At 38.9% G+C, this 14,380-nt stretch overlaps 1 protein-coding gene across 2 annotated transcripts in view; it reads left to right on the forward strand.

The window, feature by feature from the left end:
• The window catches only part of MED14 (mediator complex subunit 14), a 59,955-nt gene that overhangs the window by 27,159 nt on the left and 18,416 nt on the right, over window positions 1-14,380 (forward strand). For both annotated transcript variants that reach the window (XM_055565168.1, XM_055565166.1), the window contains exons 14-21: window positions 2,999-3,193; window positions 3,593-3,727; window positions 6,484-6,560; window positions 10,470-10,630; window positions 10,733-10,879; window positions 11,567-11,658; window positions 12,405-12,557; window positions 12,767-13,036. In XM_055565168.1, the coding sequence (XP_055421143.1) occupies window positions 2,999-3,193; window positions 3,593-3,727; window positions 6,484-6,560; window positions 10,470-10,630; window positions 10,733-10,879; window positions 11,567-11,658; window positions 12,405-12,557; window positions 12,767-13,036 (1,230 nt within the window). The remainder of the gene's footprint in view (window positions 1-2,998; window positions 3,194-3,592; window positions 3,728-6,483; window positions 6,561-10,469; window positions 10,631-10,732; window positions 10,880-11,566; window positions 11,659-12,404; window positions 12,558-12,766; window positions 13,037-14,380) is intronic.

A 14,380-nucleotide genomic window follows, 5' to 3' on the forward strand; every position in this document is an offset into this window, starting at 1 on the left:
CTGTAGGAAATAATACAATGATTAGGCAGGTTTGGGGAATATAAGGTATGCCCCACCCCTCAACCCAGGATCTGTCGTATAGTGAGGCCTAGTTTCTGCTTGGAATTAGGCATCTCCTCTATGTAAGAAAAAATTTGAAAGCAACTGTTTTGAGGTTTTAGAGATGTTTTGGTGTCAGATAAACTTGTTTGGTTTTAATCAAATGTTAGCTTGCATAATGCTGCTTTTTAAACATGATGGACTAAATTAGCTTTATTTTCTCATGCTTAATTGAAGGTATATGTATCCATTTTGTTGATTGCATGTACTTTTCAGTACACAGTAAAATCCTCGTTCTTTTTTCACCCTTTCTAGATTTTTCTAGTAGTTTCTTTCAGATTGTTGAACTAGTTAAAATTTGCAAGAACTTGAAATATGAACTCATACATTTCATAAATGTATTTCCTGCATGTAGAAGTTTTTGTGTACACCAAGTAGATACTTTTGGCTAAGATTCTAAGGTGTTTGAAAAACTTAATTCAATGGGAGTGAATTTTTTTGAAGCTTTAAGCTGTACTTTTAAAAAGATACTATCATCAAAAGGTACCCTGTGTAGCCTGATATATCTTAAGTTAGGGTTACTTATGTTGACAAATAAGTCTGTCATTGATATGAATTCACTGTTTTCTGAATTTTAAAACACCAGCTGTGGAACTGGATTTGGCATGTGACAGGATTGTTGTTTCAGTTCTCCATGTGCTGCCTGATCTACATGTATTTTCTGACTTTATTTAGTATCAACAAAACGCCAGGCTTTCAGTTTCAATAACTAGTGGTTTATTATAAAGCAATAATTTGTTTCACATGGTTTAGACCAAACTGAATGTATATCACTCTTCATCCTTCTCACTTAGAATGATATGTTCATAATAGTGGCGAAAACTACCATAGCCTTTAAGAAGAATAGAGGAAACTCTTATTGCCCTTAAATGTCTTTGCTATTTTACTTTTACTGGCTTTATTAAGATATAATTTACACACGGTAAAAATTCAGACTTTTAAGTGTCTGGAGTTTAATAAATGCATACAGTTTTGTAACTGCCATCTCAGTAAGACACAGAAGCTATCCGTCATCCCCTAGAATTCCTTCATGCTTCCTCTCTATAATCAGACTTTCCCTCTGCTCGCTCTAGTGACCACTGACCTGTTTTTTGTCTCTAGAGTTTAGCCTTTAAGTCATTTCTTCCACTTGGCATAATGCCTTTGATTTTCATCCATATTGTTGTATTTATAATAGTTCATTCTTTTTATTGCTGAGTAGTGTTCCGTGGTATGAATGTATCACAGTTTGTTTAGGCTCTCATCAAAGGCCATCTGCATTGTTTCTAGTTTTGGGCAGTTGTGAATACAGCTGCTATAAGTATTTGCATATAGATTTTTTGGGTGATTTCTTTTGGATAAGTAACTAAAAGTGGGAATGTTGGGTCACACACTGAGAGTATGTTTGGCTTTATAAGAAACTGCTAAACTCTTTTCCAAAATGGCCAGACCATTTTGCATTCCTGCCAGCAATACGTGAGAGTTCTAGTTGCTCTGCATTCTTGCCAGTACTTGTTATTGCGATTTTTTTTTTTTAAGTTAGCCATTCTGATAGATGTGTGCTGCTGCTAAGTTGCTTCAGTCGTGTCTGATTTTGTGCGACCCCATAGATGGCAGCCCACCAGGCTCCCCTGTCCCTGGGATTCTCCAGGCAAGAACACTGGAGTGGGCTGCCATTTCCTTCTCCAGTGCATGAAAGTGAAAAGTGAAAGGGAAGTTGTTCAGTTGTGGCCGACTCTTCGCGACCCCATGGACTGCAGCCCACCAGGCTCCTCCATCCATGGGACTTTGCAGGCAAGAGTACTGGAGTGGCTTGCCATTGTGTAGTGGTGTCTTATTGTAGTCTTAATTTATGCTGCCTTGATGACTGATGATATTGAATATCTTTTCATCTGCTGATTTGCCGTCCATATATCTTTGGTGAAGTTCCATTTTACTTTTAATTCTTCCATTTCCTCAGTGTTGATTCTTAAGTGTCGGCCAAACAATTTCCTGAAAAGACTATATGGGAAGGTGTGGGGTAGAGAAAGGAGAGAGACAGGAATAGAGACAGAAAAGTGTGTGTTGGTCAAGAGCCCTGTCCAGTGGCATTTATTTCTCTCACTCAAGTATTTAGGGGACTCTTCTTAAATTTTAGGTAGACCTTGAAAATAGTAAGCCTCTGTAGTGAGAACAAGGTCTCTGGATCCAGACTTCTAGGATCAGAGTGTGAGTCTGTCACTTCTCAGCTCTGAGACCTTTGACAATTAATCTAAGCTTTTTGTGCCTAACTTTATCAGAAAAGTGAAGATAAGAATCCCTACTTCATTGGGTTACTGGGATTAAATGTGTTAACATCTATCAAGTACTTAGGAGAGTATAGGGCTTCCCTGGTGGCTCAGCTGGTGAAGAATCTGCTTCCAATGCGGGAGACCTGGGTTTGATTCCTGGATTGGGAAGATACCCTGGAGAAGGGAACAGCTACCCACCCCAGTATTCTGATCTGAAGAATTCCATGAACTGAACAGTCCATGGGGTCCCAAAGAGTTGGAGCAACTTTCAAACAGCTGAGCAACTTTCACTTACTTCACTCACTAGGAGAGTATGTGGTACGTGATAAACTCTTTGTTGGTATTAACTATTGTTCATGTTCTTGTTATCGTCATCCTTATAGTGACTGTATATTTCAGTTGAAAAGTCAGGGTTTATTTTTATATCCTTCCAAGTATGAGATACAGTTGTCATTTTTCTTTCATCATTGTTCTTTAGTCTGATCTGTTTTTTAAAAAACAAATTACATATTTAATTGCAATGCTTTTTTTTTGAGATCATGACTGATTTGTCCTTAATTCTGAGCCCTACTTGATACAAGGAGGAAAATATTCAACACTTACCAGTTAGTAATGTCTCTGAGTCTCATTTCTGATTTGGACCTTTTTAGGTTGTAGAGATGTTAGAAGTTCCCAATAAACCCACACAACTGTCGTACAAGTACTACTTCTTGTCTGTGAATGCAGTGGATCGTGAAGACAGCCCTCTCATGGCCCTCTTGCTGCAGCAGTTTAAGGAAAATCTCCAGGAATCAGTTTATCGTACAAAAAATGGGAAACAGCCTAGAACCAGTACCAAGCGCAAGGTATGTTCACAAACAGAAATGAGCCCAGGGTTTGTGTCTATTGACTTTGCTGTACTCTTTTAACTATTTTTAAATGGGAAAAAATTAGGTATGATTTTTAAGAGGCTGGCCAACAATAAGGTTTTAGGTAACAAATGTCTACACATTCTTGAAAATGCTTCTCCTTTAATTAATAATTAATTGTACACTCTTTCCCACAAAGCAACTTGTTAAGTACATAATATTTACTACTAAATTTCCCGTGTTTAGGTCAGTATTTGCTCAGTAAACATTTGTTGAATGAATTAAGATTTGTTCTGGTTAACTTTGACTTTTGTTATAGTAGTCCAAGTGCTTAACTAATTGTATCACATACTTTTTCTTTTTATAACCCACTTGTGTTCTTTACTTAAATTCTAGTTGTCTGATGATTTATGTCCAGTAGAACCCAAGAAAACCAAACGATCAGGAGAAATGCGTGCCTTCAATAAAGTTCTAGCTCACTTCGTCGCTATGTGTGATACAAACATGCCATTTGTAGGACTTCGGTTGGAGGTAATTTTTTGGAACAATTTTGGGTACCCAGAGAGTAATGTTTTAAATGCCTTGCTAAAGCTACATGAATTCCATTAGGAGAACCAGATGGTTGTGATCTTATTTATGTGGGGAGGGGAGGGGTTGAAATCACAACATCATGAGATTATTAAATTATTTATCTCTGATTCCAAATTGTAGGCCTTCTGTTCTTTGTGGAAATGGGAGGTAAATTCTTCCCAGTTTAAAAAAAAAAATAAAGACAATTTTTGAGAACCTTACTTGTATACCTCGAAGGAGCATTATTTACCTTTTTTAAGGATGGTTAATAATTAAAGGGGTTGCTTATTTTTCAGTGAAGCTGTGCATATTGCTTACTAATAAAATTGGGTTCCTTTGTGAGAAGCAGGTCAGAAAGAGTATTAAACTAAATTTTTACTTTTTTCCCATGGAAGAAGCAATAGACTTAGCCCGAGTTAGTGTCTTTCAAGAGTACACAATTGTGATACTCAGCATGATCCCCAAGCATAAGAGGAAAGGGAGGTAACAGAACCTGCATTTTTGTATTTCCAAAGAGGGCTTTGGCCAAGGATTGGCAACAATTAAAAAGTAATACATGAAAATCTTAATTATTTCCCTCTAGTTTAAAGTTCTACTTTTTGTAAGACTCTTCCCTTCTGTAAATTATTGGTGATGAAGGAAAGACCTAGAAATGTGGAAGTGGATTATTTGTTAGGCTGATGATAATAGTCTGGGGAAGACTTGTTGAAAACACTTTGATGCTTTAGAGCAGGAATCAGCAGACTTTTTCTATCAAGGGGCAGACGGTAAATATTTTAGGCCTTGTGGGTCATTTATTGTTGTTGTTGAGTCACTAAGTTTTGTCCAACTCTTTGCGACCCCATGGACTGCAGCACGCCAGGCTTCCCTGTCCTTTGCTATCTCCTAGAGTTTGCTCAAACTCATGTCCATTGAGACGGTGATGGCATCCAACCATTTCGTCCTCTGTCGTCCCCTTCTCCTTTTGCCTTCAATCTTTCCCAGCATCAGGGTCTTTATGACTGAGTCAGCTCTTCGCATCAGGTGGCCGAAGTATTGGAGCTTCAGCTTCAGCATCAGTCATCTCTTTTTTAGCTCTTCAGGTCTGCTGTTGTAGTGTGAACCAGCCATAGTTGATATTTAAACAAATGAGTGTGGCTGTGTTCCAATAAAACTTTATTTACCAAAACAGGCAGTGGCTAGATTTGGCCCATGAGCTATGGTATGACAATTGCTGCTTTATAGGGCTTCAGGATCTAAAGGCAGAAAATAGGGTGTGAAATTGTGAGGAGCAGCAGTAGCCCAGAAAATCCAAGTCCAGAAATAGGCGACTAAAGTAGATACTCATGTCCTCCATATCCCAGCTCCTACAACTGTGAGCCTGATGAGTGTCCTCTTGTCTGGGAACTGTCCAGAGCTCCTACAGTGTCTGTGCTTCCAACTCTTTGACTCTGTTGTTGGACTTTTTCATCATGCTACATGGATTGATTGGGCTTCCCTGATGGCTCAGACAATAAAGAATCTGCCTGCAATGAGGGAGACCTGGGTTCAATCCGTGGGTTGGGAAGATCCCCTAGAGGAGGGCATGGCAACCCACTCCAGTATTCTTGGCCTGGAGAATCCATGGACAGAGGAGTCTGGCAGGCTACACAGTCCATGGGGTCGCAGAGTTGGACATGACTGAGTGACTAAGCACAACACGTGGATGGATTACATGAATGTCATTCAGTTACTCCCTTGCAGTGGAATGGGAGGCTACACGATACCCAGGGGGAAATGCCTCAGTCATTGTCTGCTGTCTTCCTCTTTACCCACAGGCCAGAAGTTGCAGAAGCTTGTGTCTTTGTAGTGCCCACATAGACACCTGTAAGCGTAATGGCCTCTTTCCTCCTTCTCTGTGTTCCTATACCTGTCGCACATGTAGGCTATTCAACATTCTGTAGTACTCTATTGAACTCAGTTAAGCTCTTAAAAGCTTTCTTTTCTCTCATTGAAAAAGATGATAAAGGCAAAAGCAAGCACATTTTCTGCTTAAGGTAATTTACACTGAGATGTGAATAACTAAATCTGATCTTAGCAGGAATGTTGATATTTGTGATCCATAGAACAGAGGCAGTGTTTTTGAGCTCTCCCACACTTTGCTGTCTTTTGAATCTGGAGCCCTAGTTCATGGTCAGCAGCTGTTTTTCTACACCTCTACTCTTCCCAGGCCCAAAGAGCAGGGCTCAGTGACCTGCTTAAGGCTGCCTTAAATCCTTTCTGGAATAAGGTGGATATAAATAAATAGTCTGTCAGAGAAGACCTGGGAATATCTGCTTGAAGGCAAGTGTGTTCCTCTGCTAGGTGACTAGAATGACTTCCCGGCATACCCAACTAACCTGTAAGTTCCACCGACAGGGTCTCTGGGTAAATGCATCAACTGAAAATCTTTTCTTTCGAGTTTCACAGAGGAAATAGTTATTTAAAAAAATATATTCCAGAAAAGTTGTAAACTGAAAAATACTGTTTGTGATTAAAAATGAGATGTGGCTATGACTCAAACTTTGTTTTCAAATAGACGTTAATTGCATCATGCAAGGAAGCCAGTCTTACTTAGTTCCCCAAGAAACCAGATGAGGGGGGACAATGCTCACAACTCTAGAACAGATGCCATGAGAAGAGAGACAATAGTACTTAGAAAAGGTAGTTGCCTTTGTAAAATTGGTGGTCTCATAATAACTGTACCTTTCTCTTTCCAGTTGTCCAATCTGGAGATTCCACATCAAGGAGTGCAAATGGAAGGTGATGGCTTCAGCCACGCGATTCGCTTACTGAAGTAAGTCCCTGTCATGCGTCTGAGGTGGTGCCACACGCTGCAGCCCTAGCGCCAGTGCTACTCCTGCGAGTCAGCATGCAGCAGAGCTCAGAACCTGCGGATGTCACAGGTTTCTGTATGGAATTACACAGTCTAGGAGAGGACTCTCTTTTACCTGCCAAGTGGACATCCAGCACCTCTTGGTATTTTAGGATGTCCTTCCTCTGGCTTTCTTTCATTCATTCAGCAGATGTTTACTGAGTATATGTATCAGGCTTGAATTCTGATAGAGCCCTTCGGGATGCTGTGGGTTCACATACCCGGGGGATCTGGGCTAGTTTGGAAATCAGGAAGGATATCCCCATGGAAGTACCAGTTGTACCTGGACTGAAGGAGAGGTGAGAATTAGCCAGAGGAAAGGGAGCTACAGTGGGAGTGGGTGTCCCAACCAGAAGGAGTAACTGCTAAAATGAAGGCTTAGAGGGGAGAGAAAGCTCGGTATCCTGGAACTGAAAGAAGTAGGGCATGGCAGGAGTTAGGGGACATGAGCCTACAGATGTACACAGGAAGGGTCAGATCCTATAGGGCCTTGGTGTAAATGTCCTTAAGGAATTCACTTTATCCGAATGGCAGTATCTAGAGCCATCAGATGATTTTAAGCAGAAACTGACATTATTAGATAGGTTTTTTTTTTTTTGAAAGCTCGCCCTGATAGCAACATGGAGAATAAATGGGAAAGGAACAAGACTGAAGTAGCAAAACCAGTTGCTGAAATGGTTCACACCAGAGTTGTTGGTAGCTTGGACCAGGGCAAGTTCCATAAAGACTTAGGGGATGAAGTCTTTATAAGTGATACTGAAAGAGAGAAAGAGAGTAGAAGGTGGCAGAGATGACTCTTAGTTTTATCTTGGGCAGATGATGGACGGTGGTGTTGTTTATTGAGACAAGGGGATGAAGATGTGAGTTTGAAGAGGTTTTGCTAAGTTCGAGGTGTCTAGACATCTCTTTGGGCAGGCAAGGATGTGTCTCAAGCTCAGGTGACAGGTCTGGGCAGGGGAAATAGATGAGTCACTACCAAGGTGGAAGTAATTAAGCTGGGATGGTAACTTAGATCACTGGGAAAAAGTACATGGAGGGAGATGTGCAGAGGGCTTGGTTCTAAATGGGTAGAGGACTAGGGGCCAGTGGATGCTTAGAGGGAAAACTAGGGCACCATGTGTGATTTATGCGTTGACCAGGATGGACTTGCAAAGCTCAAATGCCATTTTAAGAGGTCAGCCTTTTTGGTGCAGAAAGCAGTTTTCTTTTTTTGCATTTGTATTGTTTCTTAGATGTTGCTTAATAATATAAACCATAGAAGCAATTTTTATTTATTGAATTCCTCTGTCTGCCAAGACATGATGGCTCTGCAGTTTGAGCCGGCAGGAATCAATTTGTAACCAATTTGTTGCTTGCAAATCAGTTTGTCCTGTGGAAGATGGGAAGGTCTAGCAGATGGCGTGCACTCCACCCACGTGTCATGGTACTCACTTTAGATAAAGAGTTGAAGAACTAGAAAAGCTGCCCTGCCTGGCTACCATAATCCCATGTTCACAAAATGATTTCTAGAGAGCGAGCTGGTTTTACAATAGACATCAAAAGGAAATGTAATACTTTTAGTTTATTTGCCTTTGGTTTTATATCACTGCTGCCTAAAATATGAGGTGTTTCTTTTTACTCTTCTTGACAATTGCAGATTAATAGATGATAACATTTGTGTTCTCTTCTCTTATTTTTTCATGTTTTACAGCAATCTTAAAATGTCTTGCTCTCAGCATTTTTATGAAAGAAATTTCAGTCCCCTTTCTTCTTGTGCTCAAGAGAATTCATTATAGTCCTTACCTAGAAAGAAAGCACTTCATATTTTTTAACTTTCATTTTACAGTAATTTTTAAGAAAGTCTTTACTATATCCTGGCTATTGTTTTCTTTATTTAAAACTTAGGAAAATATATAGAAACAGATTAAGAGATCTGTTTGGTACATGATGTCCATTATTGGGGGTATTTTCTTCATAGACGTGAAAAAGGAAAAAAATAATGTCTAAATATGATTTTATTAAAATCTGGCCTAGATTTAATTATTAAGTAATTGCTTTAATACATTTAATCTTCAGAAACTTAAGCTTTTAGTCCTAGGTATTTTCATATTAAGTGGGAATATGAGTAGATACTTCAAAACTTTAAAACTGAGCACATTTTTCTCCTCTTTGCTAAAGATATAGTCTGTTCTTGTTCAACTTATCTCCATGAAAATCTGTTGAACAGGTCTCCTTGCTGTATCTCTGAAAATACCATGGTAAACACCTTAGGCTGCTCTGGTTCATGGACCTGTTGCCTTGTGCAGATTCAAAAGAGCCTTGATCACACCACATAGATGACACAAATCTCAAGAGCAGCATGCTTGCAGTGCCTGGTTATGAGCTCTTGAGCAAACTTTCCACCCTTTTTGCTCTCTTAAATTGTTTATTCTAGGTCAGTGGTTCTCAACCTCAGAACAGTTTTCCCTGCCAGGGAACATTTAGCAATGTTTGGAGATATTCTTGGTTATCATTGACTGAGAAGAAGGGTTGGGAGATGCTACTGGCACCTGGTAGATAGAGGCCAAGGCTGCACAGGACAGCCGCCCCCCAACAAAGAATTCTCCTGCCCAGAAAGTCAGTATTGCTGACATTGAGGAGCCCTGTTTTAGGTGTTATATCTAAGAGGCCTGAACCGAAATTCAATATTTCTAGTTATGTTTGTTGTTTTTTGCCTTAGATTTTGATAATAATTATATCAAGTCTGACAATTAACTCTTTCTTTCCTATGAGTTAAAGGAGAGCGTGTAATTAAATATTATCTCATTTCATCCAGTACTGAAAAAACTGCTAAAATATATTATCTCATAATGTTTTTTGACAAATAAGATAGTTCATAAACTGCAAGAGGAGAAAAGATAAAGGGGTATTTTAAGACACCAAAACTAATACATTCCTCTTGTATATGTGGTATATATAAGAGACAGTATGTATGGTAAAGGAGTTGATACGTGAATAGCTGCATCACAGTGAGTTATCTCTACAGTGGAGGAGGGGAAATAATGAAATAATGAAGCGAGGGGAGATAATGAACCTGAAATTTTGTCATGGTGGTTAAGTGATTAAGACTTGGTTTTACTGCAAGAAGAAACTAATATATCTGAATACCTGCTGAACCAACCGCTGTAAGCACTTTATATATATGTTTCATCATGTTTTAAAATCAGTGACCCAGAAGGTAATTATGTATCTTCATTTTATACTTGCGAAACAAATTCAGAGAGGGTGAATGGCTGAGCCAGAATTAGGATGCAGGTGCCTGATTCCAATTGGAGAAGGAAATGGCAACCCACTCCAGTGTTCTTGCCTGGAGAATCCCAGGGACAGGGGCAGCCTGGTAGGCTGCCGTCTATGGGGTTGCACAGAGTCGGACACGATTGAAGCGACTTAGCAGCAGCAGCCTGATTCCAAAGCCTTGTCCTTTTCACGAGATCATCCTGCCTTCAAAGTTTGGTCTTAAAATATTTTGTTCTCCTTAACATTTCCTTGAGGATATTCTAGGTAGATTTCATAGAAAGCCAGTATATTTGATTTTCTGAGAAATTGTGGTCTTTTCTAATAACAAGATTAACGACAAAGGCAAACATCACCATTAAAATGAGAGTCCTAATCCATGTTGATAGGGATGAAAGTGGGTTAAATGCTGTTAATTGTTGTGAATTGCTATGAATTGCTTCCTCCTCTTGCAGAAGGTACCTCGTAGTAGAGTTTGAACTGAAGCTCTACTGTGATACCCTGCCTGTCATTGTGTAAATTGTGCTTTCGTCTTTCTGTGATGTGAAGTACACTTCATATGCTATCTTTCATTACCAGAATTCCTCCCTGTAAGGGTGTAAATGAGGAAACCCAAAAGGCTCTGGACCGCTCTCTCCTTGACTGCACTTTCCGATTACAAGGTAGAAATAACCGCACGTGGGTGGCAGAGCTAGTGTTTGCAAATTGTCCACTTAATGGCACTTCTACCAGGGAACAAGGTGAGATGCTTCACACACTTTTGTCTTTGCATATTTCTCTTTCTGTTTTTTGGGTTTTTTTTTAGTATTGATTCCTATTAATCTTCTCTCTTAATCTTGTAGGACCATCCCGGCATGTTTATCTGACATATGAAAACCTGTTGTCTGAACCCGTTGGTGGTAGAAAAGTGGTTGAAATGTTCCTTAATGATTGGAATAGCATTGCACGATTATATGAGTGTGTGTTGGAATTTGCACGTTCTCTACCAGGTACAAGTAATCATCTTGTGGGGGAGGGCAGGTATCCCTCCCTGTGCCAATGCCTTTGGAGAAAGTAAAACATGTACGTTGTTAAAAAAAAAAAAAAAATCCTGAGTATATCTAATGAAAAGTTTTCTGTTTTACCTCAGACTTAGTTTCCTTCCCCAGGAGATAGCTACTGTTATGATTTGTATATATTCAGAAATGTTTACACATAGGTATACAAGATTATAGTAGTGCTTATTGAGAATTTACTAGGTGCCATAAATGCAATAACCACTTTGCTTGTATTAACTCATTCATTCCTCACAGTAACCCTATGAGGGAGGTAATTTACCATTCCTCGTGTCAGAAATGAAGACAAGAAGTCAAGAGATTTAAGAAACTTGCAGAAGTTCACATAGCTAGTAAAAGACAGGGCTGGAATTGGAACCCCTGAACCACTGTCCTTCCGTACATCTCCCCCATTGCCCAGCCCTGCCCCGTCTGTCCAAATGGAAATTTGAGCCTACTAACTATTTATGCTGCTGATCTTTTTTTGTTTTCTTTCTCTTTCTGTTTTTTAAACTAGGTTATAAAGAGAGAGACCTTTCTATCTAGGCATATAATATTACCAAGATCTCTTCTTTTTCACATAAATATTTTAAAGTTTTGTATGTATAATCTTAAATTCCTTTTTGTTTTCTTTCTGTTTAGACATACCCACTCATCTAAACATTTTCTCAGAAGTTCGTGTTTATAATTATCGAAAACTTATCTTGTGTTATGGAACCACCAAGGGAAGTTCAGTAAGTTTATGAATTACTTAAAACTAAAGTTCCTTTCATAAGTCTTTTTAAAAAAAATCAAGAATTCAACAGTTATGAAAAGTTTCTTGAAATAATTGAGGGTACAAGTAAAAATTAGGGATAAAATGATATTTTTAAGTACTTTGTTATAGTATTTTGTAATGGTTAACTCTTAAAAATTGAAAACAAAAATTATACCCTCTTCGGAGTGTGTATTCATAAAGAGTTTTGGCAACGTAATGTACTTTTGGTATTTGTGTTTCTTTCTTCACTGATTTCAAATCTACTTAGCAGCGTGATTACTATAATGAAGATTATGTACAAATGGTCTTGAACAATACGGTATGTTTCTGCGCTTTTAGTCACATGATTGTTAACATTATTTGATCCTATATTAATCTTGAAGGTATTCCCCATAATCTGTAGTTCTTATTTTTTCCCCACCCCATATGTAAAGTCCTAGAAATTTAGTATACAAATTTCAGCTAGCTAGTTTCTTTCTGAACTCTTCCACATAAAGTAATACCAGAAATTTAGTAGAAGTGGGCTAACACACACACTCAGTGAATGTACTGATCCATAGTGACAGCACATCTGGAATTTACAGAGTCTAATCTTAACAAGTTGCTTCCCAAAAAGACCTCATTTAGATCTTTGGCATTTTGCCTTAGTGTTTAAAGATTATTTTTTCTTCTCCTTGTATCTTTTCCTTTCTTTGTTTCTGAAACATAATCTTTTTGATTTAGATTAGTATCCAGTGGAATTCCATACATCAGAAATTTCACATTTCTTTGGGAACTGTGGGTCCAAACTCAGGATGCAGTAACTGTCACAACACCATTCTCCATCAGCTTCAAGAAATGTTCAACAAAACACCAAATGTGGTTCAGTTATTACAGGTAATTAACTTTATTTTCTGTTTAAAAATAAGACTCAGTGTGTCATATAAAATTCCTCAAAAAATCATGTGGACTTAACTCATCTTTAATGATGAAAGTTTTTACAGAATGTGCCAGAAGGAGATTGTCTCATTTGTGATGATTGAAGATTCTGAGGTTTTAGCATCTGTACAGAAACTGGCTGCTCTCACTGTGTTTGTTCCTTGTAGGTATTGTTTGATACTCAGGCACCGTTGAATGCCATCAACAAACTGCCCACTGTGCCGATGTTGGGCTTGACCCAGAGAACCAACACTGCCTACCAGTGCTTCTCCATCCTGCCACAGTCGTCCACCCACATCCGACTGGCCTTCAGGAACATGTATTGCATTGATATATACTGCCGAAGTCGAGGTGTCGTGGCAATACGGGACGGGGCCTATAGTCTTTTTGATAATAGCAAGTTAGTTGAAGGTTTTTATCCTGCACCAGGACTCAAGGTAATGGACTTTAGTGTTGCAGAAGTACTAAATATAAATGGGATCCCTAAAACAATTCCTTTGAGGGGGAAATAATGAGGGAAAGCAACAATTTCCTGTTTAAATTTAATGAGTAGCCATGTTACTACTCCCTGTAGTAGTAACTACTTCTAGTAGTAATTCATCATCTCTGTAGCTTTATTCTGAAGGAGCTACAAGTTCTGTGCCTATGTATATGAAATGATAAAATGTCCTTTTATTTCCTTACAATGGAATGAGTAAGGTGGAAGGTACTCAAGAGAGTCCTGTTCGCTATTTGGAGTTTCAGGGAACTTTAGAAGTAGCCTTTATCAGTGAATATTGAGAAGCTTTGAGCATCAGTTCAACTATGATATTTCTTTTTTTTAATGTAGGGTCCTAGGCCACAACCCCTGGAGATATTGGTATGATAGCTCAATTGTATGTTCTTACAGTTGAGAGTCTAATAGTTCCAAATGGTTTGTATTGAAAATTAATTCTACTCTTGCTGTTCTCCTACTCTGTACAGCACATTCTCATGGTATTCACACCTTTACCTCTAAATAGCATTCTTTCATTGCTCTTTGTTGACTTCTTCAGTTCAGTCACTCAGTCGTGTCCGACTCTTTGCGACCCCAGTAATCGCAGCACACCAGGCCTCCCTGTCCATCACCAACTCCCGGAGTTCACTCAGACTCATGTCCATCGAGTTGGTGATGCCATCCAGCCATCTCATCCTCTGTTGTCCCCTGTTGACTTCTTAGTTAAGGGCAGTATCTGACTCTAATGGAAGATGAGGATTTAATTCTTTTTTAGTTCTTTCTTGTATGCCCCTTCCCCTTTCCAGGCTGCTCTCAGTACACATTTGCCTTCTTTTCCTCCAGCCTCGAGATATGGTTAGGGTAGCAGTTTCAACTAGGTAATTTTTCAGTGTTCACATTATTATGAATATTATAACACTATTCTACCAAGTTTACTATGATTACTTTTCCTTTCTCGCTCGACATTTTATTTTCCTGGGAATTACTCGTTTTTAAAATTCATAATTAATTAAAATTATTAGCTCTCTCTATTTACCATTAACAGCCTTAAAGTCTTTCCCTTGTATGTAACTCTGCCCTCAGTATGTTTACAAATCAGGTACCTTATGAGTTTCCTCTTGAAGCCATCTCTTCCACGGTCTCTGACCTCTAAATGCTCCAGACCTTTTCCCTGATTTCGATTTAGGGATCTGCAGAAACAGCAATGAAGCGGGAGAGTCCTTCATTTCTCTTGTGTTGCTTGCCCTGTAACTTGGACCCCACTTCTTTTTCTTGGTTTACTTCATTGTTTTGGTGGAATGCTCTA

The sequence above is a fragment of the Bubalus kerabau genome, chromosome X, assembly GCF_029407905.1.
Source record: "Bubalus kerabau isolate K-KA32 ecotype Philippines breed swamp buffalo chromosome X, PCC_UOA_SB_1v2, whole genome shotgun sequence".
Lineage (NCBI taxonomy): Eukaryota > Metazoa > Chordata > Mammalia > Artiodactyla > Bovidae > Bubalus > Bubalus kerabau.